Source organism: Balaenoptera acutorostrata, chromosome 14, assembly GCF_949987535.1.
Source record: "Balaenoptera acutorostrata chromosome 14, mBalAcu1.1, whole genome shotgun sequence".
NCBI classification, from domain to species: domain Eukaryota; kingdom Metazoa; phylum Chordata; class Mammalia; order Artiodactyla; family Balaenopteridae; genus Balaenoptera; species Balaenoptera acutorostrata.
Window position 1 is genome coordinate 60,414,854 of NC_080077.1, and position 12,422 is coordinate 60,427,275.

At 39.9% G+C, this 12,422-nt stretch overlaps 2 protein-coding genes across 8 annotated transcripts in view; one reads left to right on the forward strand and one right to left on the reverse strand.

The window, feature by feature from the left end:
• Nucleotides 1–2,584: 2,584 nt before the first annotated feature.
• On the reverse strand, nt 2,585–7,385 carry TSTD3 (thiosulfate sulfurtransferase like domain containing 3). Its single transcript, XM_007169648.3, has 4 exons — nt 7,251–7,385; nt 3,997–4,170; nt 3,741–3,900; nt 2,585–3,436 (listed from the first exon to the last, which is right to left on the reverse strand). The coding sequence occupies exons 1-4, from the start codon at nt 7,321–7,323 to the stop codon at nt 3,364–3,366; spliced, it is 480 nt and encodes a 159-aa protein (XP_007169710.1). The 5' UTR covers nt 7,324–7,385; the 3' UTR covers nt 2,585–3,363.
• Nucleotides 7,386–11,298: 3,913 nt separating this feature from the next.
• Nucleotides 11,299–12,422, forward strand: part of USP45 (ubiquitin specific peptidase 45) — a 67,864-nt gene continuing 66,740 nt past the window's right edge. For all 7 annotated transcript variants that reach the window (XR_009005208.1, XM_057527953.1, XM_057527955.1 and 4 more), the window contains exon 1: nt 11,299–11,364. The gene's annotated coding sequence lies outside the window, so the exon portion shown is untranslated. The remainder of the gene's footprint in view (nt 11,365–12,422) is intronic.

The window sequence follows — 12,422 nt, forward strand, 5'->3', positions numbered from 1 at the left end:
TAGGCTTATGAAATAAGAAAAAAAAGCTCTCCTCAGGTCTGAAGGAATTAAGATTGGGCTTGGGTTGGAAGGGCAGAGTGATTATATATTATAATCATTGACTCAACCCTAATTTTTCCTTTAAGCTTACCTATATTTCTAAAAAAAATTTTATTTTGAAAATACATATGCCTTGTAGTTTTATTTTCAACCTCTTATTTAAGTAGGAAATTTAACACAACATATACAAGAGTAGATAAAATATTGTAATGAACCTCCATATACCTATCACTCAACTTTAACAATTATCGACACATGGCCAATTTCATCTAAACTCCCACCACTTCCTCCAACATGCATATTATTTTGAAGCAAATACAAGATATCATTTTGTCCATAATTATTTCAGTATGTAATCCTAAGAGATAATGGCTCTTTAAAAAACAAAACAAAACAAAACCCCCAAAAAACCCGATAGAAGTCTGACTGTACCCAAAAAAGGTAGTCAAAATAATTTTGTAATATCAAATATCCAGTGTTTACATTTTCAGTTATCTCATTAATATCATAAATATTATTAAGTAATTCTGCTTAGGATCTAAATAAAGACCACACATGCAATTCATTGATAAATCCTTTAAATCTTAAAATTCATGGATTTCTCCTTTATTTCATTAAAAAAATTCCCCATTTTGGTTTGCTTGTCCACTAAGAATTTCCCACCGTATGTATTTTGCTGAGTGTATCCTTGAGGTGCTACTTAACATGTTCTTTTCTTCTCTGTATTTCTATAAATTGGTAATTGAATGCAAAAGCTTGATCAGGTTCAGGCTCAAATTTTTTTTTTTCCTTTATAGACTACTGTATAAAGTATCTCCTATCAGGAGGCATATAATGGCTGGTGTTTCTTTCTGTGATTTAGCAGCCATTGATGATGTGTGTTCTTTCTAAACATCAAATATTACCATAGGCTGCACTGTCCAGTGAGATAGCCACTAGCCACATGTGGCTATTGAACACTAAAAATGTGGCTAGTCTGAATTGAAATGTGCTATAAATGTAAAAACACACATTGGATTTCAATACTTGGTAACAAAACAAAAGAATGTAAAATATCTAATTTGTTTATATTGATTACATGTTTTAAATGATGATTTTTTAGATACATAGGACTAAATAAAACACTATTAAAATTAATTTCACCTATTTTACTTAAGTGTAAGAAAACTAAAAATCACATAATGGCTTGCATCATAATTCTTTTGGACAGTGTTCCTATAAGACATAAGGAAGATGTTAGGTCCCAGTCCCATTTTCCCTGCTTCTTATTCCTGCTCCCCAGAGCAATTTTTAGTCATTTCTCTGCTGTTGTGTTACTTCCACACTTCCAAGTAACAAGCTTATAATTATAGCATTTATTGAGCACTTATTATGTGACAAGTATATTCCAAGCTCTCTACATTATGAAGTCATTTAATTCTCAGAACAATCATTTCGGAGATGAGGAAACTCATGAACAGAAGGTTAAGTAACTTACCCAGTCACAAGTCAAGTAAGTGACAAGAGCTTGGATTAGAATCTTATTAAAACCTGGGCATCTGGGCTGCAGGTCCCAGGCTCTTAAACACTTTACTATACTCCTCCTCCGCTTACCCTCCAGTTTCCTTTTTTTTTTCTTTTGATTTTTTTTTTCACTTGTAAATATTATCTCTTAACTTCCTACTATGGAAGATGAAGATTTTACTTTCTCACACACCTCCTGTTCTCCACTTCCAGCTCCCACCCCCTCCCCACCCCCAAACTTGTTCTACCCTGGGACTTACACTCCCATCATCCTCCCAATTTAATTGCATAATTTTTGTTAAACTCGTATTCAGTATATATTACATATACATAGATAATGTTGTGTTCTTTAGTATTTCCTTTCTTTTAGAATATTTTTTGTCTTTCTGGAAAAGCCTGGTGTGTTTCCCCAGACTCTATACCCTGATGTATTTACCTATTCCTGGTTGGGCCCAGTACTTCAATGGTGGTTCACTCTCTATGGCTTTTCTTCTCTGTGAGCTTGTGGCTCTTCAGATCCTCACTTCCATAATATTATATGCCCTAGTAATATTTGTTTATATAAATATATAAATAAAATTTGTTTAAAGGCATGACAGAATTACTAAGGCAGCGAGGATTTGAAGAGTCACGATCCTGGGAGAAGGAAAGCTGTAGAGGATGAACCAACATTGAAAAGCGCGCGTGTGTGTGTGTGTGTGTGTCTGTATTATGTGTATTTTCCAGCTTTTCTAGATCTTGTAGGGAGTTTGCTAGAAACTAGACTGACATATCAGAAATAGAAGTTCAAGGTGATAATATCACATACCTACCACAGATTCTCCAATGGCTTAATAAGTCATTTAGGACAAAACCAAGTCCTTATAGTTTACTTGCCAGGCCTTACATGTTCTGAATGACAATATAAATGAGAGTAAAAACAGATGGGTCTGAAGAGACATGGATGGAAGAAAGCACAAATTTGTTTTACCACTCACCAGTGCACTAGTATACTAACAAGTGTAGGACTTAACATTCCAAAGAAATATGCTAGTGGGAGTCATTTGCATTTAAACTTTTTTTAATTTTCATTATTTTTAATTGAGATGCAATTACAGGTAATGTATAGTTTTAAAGTGTTCAATGAGTTTTGGTAAATGTATATACCTATGTACCAACACCTCAATCAAGATATAGAGCACTTCCATCACCCTAGAAATTTTCCTCCTTGATTTTCCTGTTAATTTCCTTCCTTCAACAGAAGCAACCACTGTTCTGATTACTATCCCCATAGATCATATTACTTTTTTAAACTGCAAATTATATCACTACCATGCTGGTCACAGTGCCATAAGTCTTTGGATATTGCTAATGTTGTATTTTCATTGTTCATATTTCACCTACTTTTCTGCACCCCAGATTCTTGGTGTTTTAAGGTGAAGTCTTAATCAACTGGTCTAGTTCATAGCCTCTTTGAAGAGTATAGACACTATATTAACAGAAGTGGTCACACATTATGATTAGGTAATACAAGTAACCAGGTCTTTTGGAATACTATTGAACTATACTAAACTATTTAAAAATTAATTTTTAGAATCCCAACCCTTATGTTTCCATGGCAAGTCACATACATTACAGCAAGCCTCATTAGCCTTTGGAAGTAGGCAGGGAGAAGTGGTATTCCCAATTTATAGGTGAGAAAAAGATTCAACAAATAATTGACTTACACAAAATCCCCTTCCCATTAACCAGTGGTTCCAGGGCTACATTTTGATTCTTTTGCTTATTCCACTATCCTAGGCTGCACGTACACAAGGAAAGGGCCAGCTTGTATTCCAAAATTCAATTTCCTTGTTTCTTCTCCGAAAATTCATAGGTTGCCCATTCCTTCCATCCTCCAGCATAGTGTTGAGCACTAAAAACATACATCAAATAATTAGTTCTCCTGCTTTATAGCACAAGGTTCATAGGAACTTTAGAGATAAGAAATTTAGAGATTTAGAGATGCCATGGCTTCTCACCATACTATTTAGACTTTGAGCCTATTTGAAAGATTGTAGGATGAAAAGTAGAGACTCTTAGTCTATAAGAGTCTATAGTCTGTCCTGCCATTACTAACATAGTAATTATAAGAAATTCTTCAGTAGGCCAGTAAAAATAGACCCATGAAATACTGCAATACATACTCTTAAACCCATTTTTATCCTTCATCTACACACCTGTTAAAGCCCAGAGATATTGCTGTGTCCATAGCCTTCTTGCTTCTCACTCCGGCTAAACAAGAAAACACTAGACTGTCAGATTTGGATGGCTTTACTTCATTGTACTTCTCTTTGAAGTCTTTTGGGTTCATCTGTAGAGCTTCATCTACGTTATCCACTGAAAGAAAATGTTAAGAATTTCAATTAAATTTTAGATACAGTCAGTTACTGGATATATATTTCTAATGAATCAGTTAAGACACATGTCACTTACATGGTATATTGACAGACCCGGGGATTTTTCCATACTCAAGAATTTCCCATGGTTCTCTAACATCAATTAACATAATTTTTTTGGACTTCAAGAGGTTTTTAAGTTCCATATAAGTGACATCTTTACAAATAGCAGTGCAAAAATTGTTGCAGCTTCCTTTTATTGACTTCAAACCTGGAAAGAATAAAATAATTTAGGTACTTTCAAAATGACATCTCTATTAATATCTGGAAAGAGTAGGTCAAAGGAATTTTCCCCATTGTTCCAGTCAGCTAGCCATATTGATCTTTTGACTTTACTAAACTGTATAATCAATGTATATATTTTGCATACAGTCTGACTGAACAGTAAGATGCAGCCCTATCCTGCCCTGCATACTTACGGCTGGTCTTGGGCCACCTCCAATATTCTACTCTCTCCAAGCCCTTTAATTGGGGGGAGAGTTTATAAATACACATTCAACATTTGGTAACTGAATTTTGCAAATAATTTGTAAATCTTACCCTAATCTAAGTTTTTCTTGTATAGTAGAGTCATATTAAACCGACGTTTACCTTTCTCTTATTCAGCAAGGAGTGGGGTGGGGGGGAGGGGTGGAGAACAGGAAGAGTAATCAGTAAGACTGGATTTCCTTCCTTTCCACTTGATCAGCAAAAGCCTGAAGCAAGCATGGTCCCTTTTTAAAAAAAATTTTATTTATTTATTTATTTATTTATTTATTTGGCTGCACCAGGTCTTAGTTGTGGCAGGCGGGATCTTCACTGCCGCCTGCGGGATCCTCACTGTGGCATGCAGAATCTTCTTTTAGTTGCGGCACGTGGGATCTTCATTACAGCATGCGGGATCTTTAGTTGCGGTATGTGGTATCTAGTTCCCTGACCAGGGATCAAACCCAGGCCCCCTGCATTGGGAGCACGGAGTCTTAGCCACTGGACCACCAGGGAAGTCCCAAGTATGGTCCCTTGATGAGTCTCAGCTCCCCCAAGCCTCTCACGGTGTGAGTCTGTACTCCACACTAATTATTTAAAGCTATAGTGTGTGTGTGTTTTTTTGTACAACATGGCCTCCACTTGTAAATTAACCACTTCATCTGATGCTCAACCAAAGAAACAGTGAACTGCTCCTACAGTGAAGAAAAACTGGCTGTTTGGGATCCCTGAGAGATGATGTGTGGTTCTCTTGAGGGATTTTCAAGAGTAATACACGCTATACCTAATTTTCACTTTTTGAGCTTAAACTTTGAATAAACTCCAATTTTGCTGTTTCCACACAGGTAAATCCAACCTCACCTGGTTACTCCCTACAGCCTACATTACAGGATATACAGTCCAAGCTTCTTAGTATGTTCTATAATGTCCTTCAACCCCCCCTTACCAATATAACTTACCAAACCTCCTCCTCATTCCTTCTCTGCCCCAATTATCCTACCCTCCAGCAACATCAAAAGTATACATGTGCTCTAATCTCATTTTTATAGTGGAAAGAGCAGGGATTTTAGAGTCAGATAAACCTAGGTTCAAATCCTGGCTTGCCCACTTGGCTCTGTGACCCTGGGCAGATTACTTAAACTCTCTGGTACTTAGCTTCTGATTTGTAAAATCGAATAATATTATTTAACCTTTTAGAGTTGCTATGAGGTTTAAATACTCTATACAGTGCACAATAAATATCTATTTTCACATTTCCTTCATGATATAGGGACATTGTTCCCTCTGAAGGGAATACCCTTCTCTCTCATCTTTACCTGGCACTCTAAGTCTCCTTTATGACCCTGTTAAATGTCACTTGTCACCTCGCCTTTGATCCAACAATTCCACTTCTAGGTATCTATTCTTGTAAAATACTTGTACATATGCACAAAGAAGCATGTACAATGATAATTATTGAGAACTTTTTATAATAGCAAAAAAATTGGAAGCCAAAATATCCATCAATAAGGGACTAGTTAAATAAACTGTGGTAATTCATAGTAGGGGATATATGCAGTGGTTAAAAGAGTTATATGTGCTGCCATAGAAAGCTTCTGAATACCTAGGTGAGAAAAAAATTACAGAAAAGCAAGCACAGTGTAGATCACATTATATATAGGTATCTATAGTATATAGTATATATATATATATATGGTATATAGTATATATACAGAGAGATAGATACTATAGATATCCATATATATACTAATCTATTATATATATTAACATACATAGTATTTTCATGTGTACATTTATGTATATTCATATCTGGGGAGAGTGCATAAAGGTGACTCATGCTGAGCTTTATTGTTTGTTTTAATATAATGAGAATATAATCATGTATTACAAGTAGAATTTTTAAAATGAAACAGGCACCTTTTCTCTAACACCTTCTCCAACTCAGTCCTTTCCATTGCAGTCTCATTCAACTGGGCTGTGTGTGGTGATGGTTTGTGTGTGTCTCACCCCAAAATGGTGAAGTAAACTGTATCCCCAGCAGGACGTCTGGCAGATTAGGAGCTCAATAAATGATTGCTGATTAAAGGTAAAACCAAATAACAGAATTTGCAGGAACGACACCTCTTCAATTACAGAGGCTGTACCAAGAGTTAAAATGGAATAACTGGGGCGGGGGCGGGGCAGGGGTGAGGGGAGAAAGTGTTACGCTGGGGCCCCTGTATCTTTATCCACAAAGGTTGTTACTAAAGGAGAGGCAGCACGTAAAGCAAAGAGAAGGGACTGGAGGCCTGCTCTGGGTTCTAGACCCACCTCCTCCACTGACCACCTTCGCTTCTCTGGCTTCTGTTTCGCCAGCTGTAAAATTAGGGGTGGTACTATTACAGCCCTAACGTGGTAACTGTACGTTTCATCAGCCCATGAGTGCTGCTCTCTAGTGGGTCACAAGTATAACTCGCAACACGGGGCTCCTCATTGCGACTCTCCCGGGCAGGAACTGGCCACTGAGCTCACTTCCCTGAGTCGCGAATTGACCTTCATTGCTCAGTCAAGCACCCATACCTTTATAACTGCCTTCCCACGCGAGCTCCCTGGAGCAATGGTTGCCCCCCTCCGTACGTACCCCGAGAGCAACCCCAGACCCCAGTAGCCCGGAATCTGAAGGAACAAGAACTGCAAGTGGGTGTTACATTACCAGGTGCCAAGGGTACTGGGTCTGACTTTTAACTGGAAGCCTTTAAAAAAGAAGCGATCACCCTCACCAACGCCATCCCTTCCCAGGGGCCCTAGGTTAGGCGTTCTCCCTTTCCCCCGGGACCCCGAGCTCACCCCAGAGCGCAGCCTCTGCGGACCCGAGGATCGCCTGGCGCCCACTCAAGTGCAATAGTCGCAGCAGCCTCATCTCCGGGTCGAGCCTCGGGGCTACTAACCACTTCCTCCTCCTGCTCCTCCTCCTCCTCCCGCCGCCGGGCGAACCGCGCCGGGCTCTCGAGCGCCCTCGAGCTAGGCTCCGGCCGAACCGGGTAGTGCCACTAGGAGTAATCGTGGACGGAAACGCGCCCTGCTGTAAAACTTAAAATTGCCTGGTAAGAAACTAAGGGTTGGGTTTGCTTTTTTGTTTATGATTATTATTTTTTTAAGGAGAGACAAAGTTTAAAAGTGGAAAGAGAATATAACAAAGATAATATTTAAATATATAAAGTAAATAAATTTCTCCAATTTACTTGATAACAGGATTCTCCTGCATTGAATTAAAGCAAAGCACGTGTGCACTTTTCTAAGAATTGCTCTTCACTCCCATAGCTGGTTCAACTGATGTCAGTATTAAGATAATCTCATGCTGTCATCTTTTCCCCACAACATGATGATATTTGACTATATTTGATGATAACTCTGTCAGAGTCAGGTCCAACTAATTTATAAAATGTGTTAGTTTCCAATTGCTACTATACCACATACTTACTGACTTAAAACAACACAAATTTATTATGTACAGTTTTGAAGGTCAGAAGTCACTAGGCTAAAATTAAGGTGTCAGCAAGCCTGTGTTCCTTCTGAAGGCTGTAGGGGAGAATTTCTGTACTTACCTTTTCCATCTAGGAGAGGCTGCCTGCATTCCTTGGCTATTGGTCTGTTTCCCCATTTTCAAAGCCAACAGTTTGGCATCTTCAGATCTCTAATTCTGACCTCTGCTTGTGCTGTCACATCCTGTTCTCTTCCTCTCACCCTTCTGCCTCCCTTTCATAAGGACCTTTGTGATTACACTGGGACCACTGGGATAATCTTGATTTAATCATGTGCACAAAACCCTTTTGCCATGTAAGGTAAAATATTCATAGGTTCCAGGAATTAGAACACCTTGGTGTATGGTTGTGGAGGGAGCATATTCAGCCTACAGCATATAAAGTTTCTTATTACCTTGTTTTTACTTTATTCTCAACTTGGTTCATTACCTTATTTTTAATCTATTCTCAATTTGGTTCCCAAGGATAATGAAAGCCATATTTAACTGCAAATGGATTCACAGTGAAATTTTTTAAAATTAGTTTCCAAATGGCATTATTAAAGTATGTGTTCAAGGAATAATTTCATTAAGCATGCACTTTTAAATTATTCAGCTTTCAATAGTTTAATAATAAAATGACTTCAGATTTCTATACCAATGACAACATTTACAGTTATGTTTTCCAAGTCATTTGAAGTTTAACCATAGTCTCTGTGTAATCTACTTTGTGGATTGACTTTGAACTAAGATGTCATTAAATATTGTAGATTCATGTACTCTCTGTGGCATCCACATCATAAACCACAGGTTGTATGGACACAGATATGGAAACAATGTACTTGGCCTCAATGAATCACATTTAATCTAATTTACACTTTTGCAAGAGCACATATTACTAAACAATTCTTTCCAAGTGTTCATGACTGATTATTTGAGAAATATTGTAGGATTTCTTTTTCTGAAAAGAGGAATATGTCCTCCTATAACTAGCACAGTGCCAAACTTGGTTTATTTAAGAGGGCTTAGAGCAAAAAGATCTTGTCAAACAGGAGTATTGATCACTGCTCCTTGGACAAATGTCCAAGTTCTTCCTTCAGAGTCAGTGTGACGGAGGGAAGTAAGGCTTGAAGTGGAATGAAAGGCAGAGAAATAATGCAATGTTTTCTGGGAAAGGTCTACTAGTGCTGAGTTGATATGAGTCATTAATTCTCAAACAACTCATTTTATTTTTCACCACAATGCAAGTGAAAGACAATTGGAAAGGAGAGGATTTTTAAGAGACTTGGGATTTTTCCCATTTTTTCTAAATCCACATCAAGCTCCCAGATTTTAGACAAATCAAATGAAGAATTAGGAAATGTATTGCCTTTCATGCAACGTTTTTTCCAAAAGTTTATCAAAACTTGAACATCTGCTTTTTAAAAAAATTTTTATTTATTTAATTTATTTATTTTTGGCTGTGTTGGGTCTTCGTTGCTGTGCACAGGCTTTCTCTAGTTGTGGCGAGTGGGGGCTACTGTTCATTGTGGTGCGCAGGCTTCTCATTGCGGTGGCTTCTCTTGTTGCGGAGCACGGGCTCTAGACACGCGGGCTTTAGTAGTTGTGGCGCACGGGCTTAGTTGCTCCGTGGCATGTGGGATCTTCCCGGACCAGGGCTCGAACCCGTGTTCCCTGCATTGGCAGGCGGATTCTTAACCACTGTGCCACCAGGGAAGCCCTTGAACATCTGTTGACTCAGCATTTTCACCGCTAATAGTTCATCTACTGAAAATATCTGCACAAGTAGGCAAAGATAAATGTACACTAACAGGGGACTGATTGGGAAAAAATGATACATCCATTCACTGGAGTTCTAAGCAACAAGTAAAAAGAATGAGGCTGGTGTGGAGATATATCCAAGATATACAATCAAGTGAAAAAAAACAAGTTGTAGAATAGAAAATAGACCGTAATCTAAGCTGACTGTGTTCTCTTTTAACAAATGGTAATCATATAAAAATGTCGTACAAAGGCATATTGTATGTGCAAAGACAATTCCTGAAACTATATACAAGAAACAGAAAATAGAGGAGAGGAAATGTTACCTCTGAGGAAAGCAAATGGGAATGAGGGAAGGAGGAAAAGGTGAGGAACTTTATGTGAAACTTTCATGTATTACTTTTATAATAAAAAATGTATCTTTTAAAATACACAATAAAAACTTAATATATGTATAGCCTATAGCTTAGCAAAGTATTCCATACATTTTCAGACAGAACAATGACGGTAAAATTAAGATACTTAACATTATTTGAAATGTATACAGAGCTGACCTTAAGCACATTTATATTTCTATTTGATGTTTTGTCATAATGTCTTTGCAATAGCACTAAAAATATACTTATTAGGTACCATTTAAAAATAATTTCCTTCCTTTGAAGAATCCATCAAATAGGAATCCAAGGCTCTTTCCATAATGCCACACCTGTCCCCTGGCTGAAGAATTGTGAAAGATTACAAGAATCGTAGAGTTTATCTGTAACTAGTGTTGATGTCTGCAATATCATTCAAACAAAGTATTTCTCAACCAATTACTTTTACTAAACATATGCAAAGTGCAAACCACTTTAACGGGTAATCGAGCTTCGAAGAGGTCTAGGTATAGGTCAAGAAATTTTCTAATAAAGAAGTGAAGGACTTCCCTGGTGGTGCAGTGGTTAAGAATCCACCTGCCAATGCAGGGGACACAGGCTCAAGCCCTGGTCCGGGAAGATCCCACATGACAGATAACAACTAAGCCCGTGTGCCACAACTACTGAGCCTGTGCTCTAGAGCCCGAGCTCCGCAACAAGAGAAGCCACCGCAGTGAGAAGCCCGTGCACAACAAGGAAGAGTAGTCCCCGCTCGCCACAACTAGAGAAAGCCCGAGCGCAGCAACGAAGACCCAATACAGCCAAAAATAAATAAATAAAAATAGATTTTAAAAAACATTAAAAAAAAGTGAGAACGACAGGTAAGACAACAATAATGAGAAAAAACAAGAAAATATATGATGTCTGATGTGATTTTATTGCACAGAAGAATGTGACGGCGAGAAGTCGGAGGCTGTCCGGGCACGCTGTCCAGCAACAAGTGGGACTTAATCCTGACTCCGAGAACACCCCAGCTGCGCGAACTCCAGGCCACTATCAGGATCCAATTAGCAGTCTACTTAACATTTTTCTAAGATTTAGCCGGGGCCTACCTAGTCCTGCAAATTTACAGGACGCAGGCGCGACGCGACCCGGCCCCGCCCTGTCCACGCCCAACTCCGGGTGCGCGGCCACGCGAGGGGCGGCCCCAACCCCCCCGCCCCAAACGTGGGGGCGGGCACACGAGGCCCCGCCCCTGCCAGCAGGGGGGGCGGACGCGCAGGCGCAGTCTCTTCCGCTTGTAGAGGCGGCCGCCGGGCCTGGCAGGGTGAGTTGGGGCTCGGTGTTGGGGTCGCCGCAGTTTCTCCGTCTTCGTTTCCGCAACCCCGGGCCCTTGTGGCTTGACTGGCCTGGGAAATAACGCCCCCCCCTCCCACGCTCCCTCGCCTTCCCGATCCTTGAGGGCTCCGGGCGGTCACCGAGGGCCGCGTGAGCCTGGCCGGGCTGGCTGGCTGTCCGGGCGGCGGCGTGAGGAGCCGGCGAGGTGGGGCGGGAGAGGGGCCGCCTCACCTTGACCAGGGTCGCGGCGACCCAGCACCCTTCCGGCCTCCCTTCCGCGCTCATCCTCACGGCGCATTTTCTCTTCAGAAACTTGGGATGTTTTTGTGAGACAGAGGACGAGTCTTACCACGGGTTTCTGGCAGCATCGTGTAGTATTAGGAACCCTGGAGATGGACTGCCTGGGTCCAAATCTCCATCCACCGCTTACTGGCTCCTGGCTTCTGCAAGTCACCTAACTACTGTGTGTCTCAGTTTCAAGTATAAAATGGGAGAAATAATAGTAACCTCTCTCATAAGGTGGTTGGTGGTTGGGAGGATGAAGTGGGTTAGTATCTCTTCAGTGCTGAGAACCGAGTGCGATGCACAAAAAAGTATGTAAGTGCTGGTCATCTTTTTGAGCCTCTAGAAAAGAGAGTTTTGTCTCTTCCCTCCCCCGGCATCCCCGCCGAAAATAATCGCCCAAGAGTAGGAAAAAAAAAAGATTTTTTTCTTTTTTGAGAATGTGGGCTTTTGTATGCACGGCCTTTTAAAAAAATTAAACATTTCTAAACAGTTTAGTTGCACATCCTACATTAGAGAAAAGACAGGTGTAGGTAAACGCGGAAGTTGAAAACGAAAGTTTTGTTTGGGAAACCACGTGAGAAAAATGGCCAGAATTTATTTGTGCTGAAAAGACTTAACATAGCATGCCTGAGACTGCTGTCCTTAGAAAGGTTAGCCCTTGCTTGGCATCTGGGAACAACATGTTTTATGTTGTAGGGTACGGTTTATGCAGAAGTTACTAGCCCCCCTAAAAATCCTGCACCTGTGAGTCTGTAATGGGCT

What these genes read in the sequence shown, in the direction of transcription:
- TSTD3 (XM_007169648.3), bottom strand. Translation starts at nt 7,323, where the DNA reads ATGAGGCTGCTGCGACTATTGCACTTGAGTGGGCGCCAGGCGATCCTC. An exon ending in CGCAGAGGCTGCGCTCTGGG is followed by an intron (nt 4,171 to 7,250) that starts GTGAGCTCGGGG and finishes TATTCTTTCCAG; the next exon opens with GTTTGAAGTCAATAAAAGGA. An exon ending in ATATCTCTGGGCTTTAACAG is followed by an intron (nt 3,437 to 3,740) that starts GTGTGTAGATGA and finishes GTATGTTTTTAG; the next exon opens with TGCTCAACACTATGCTGGAG.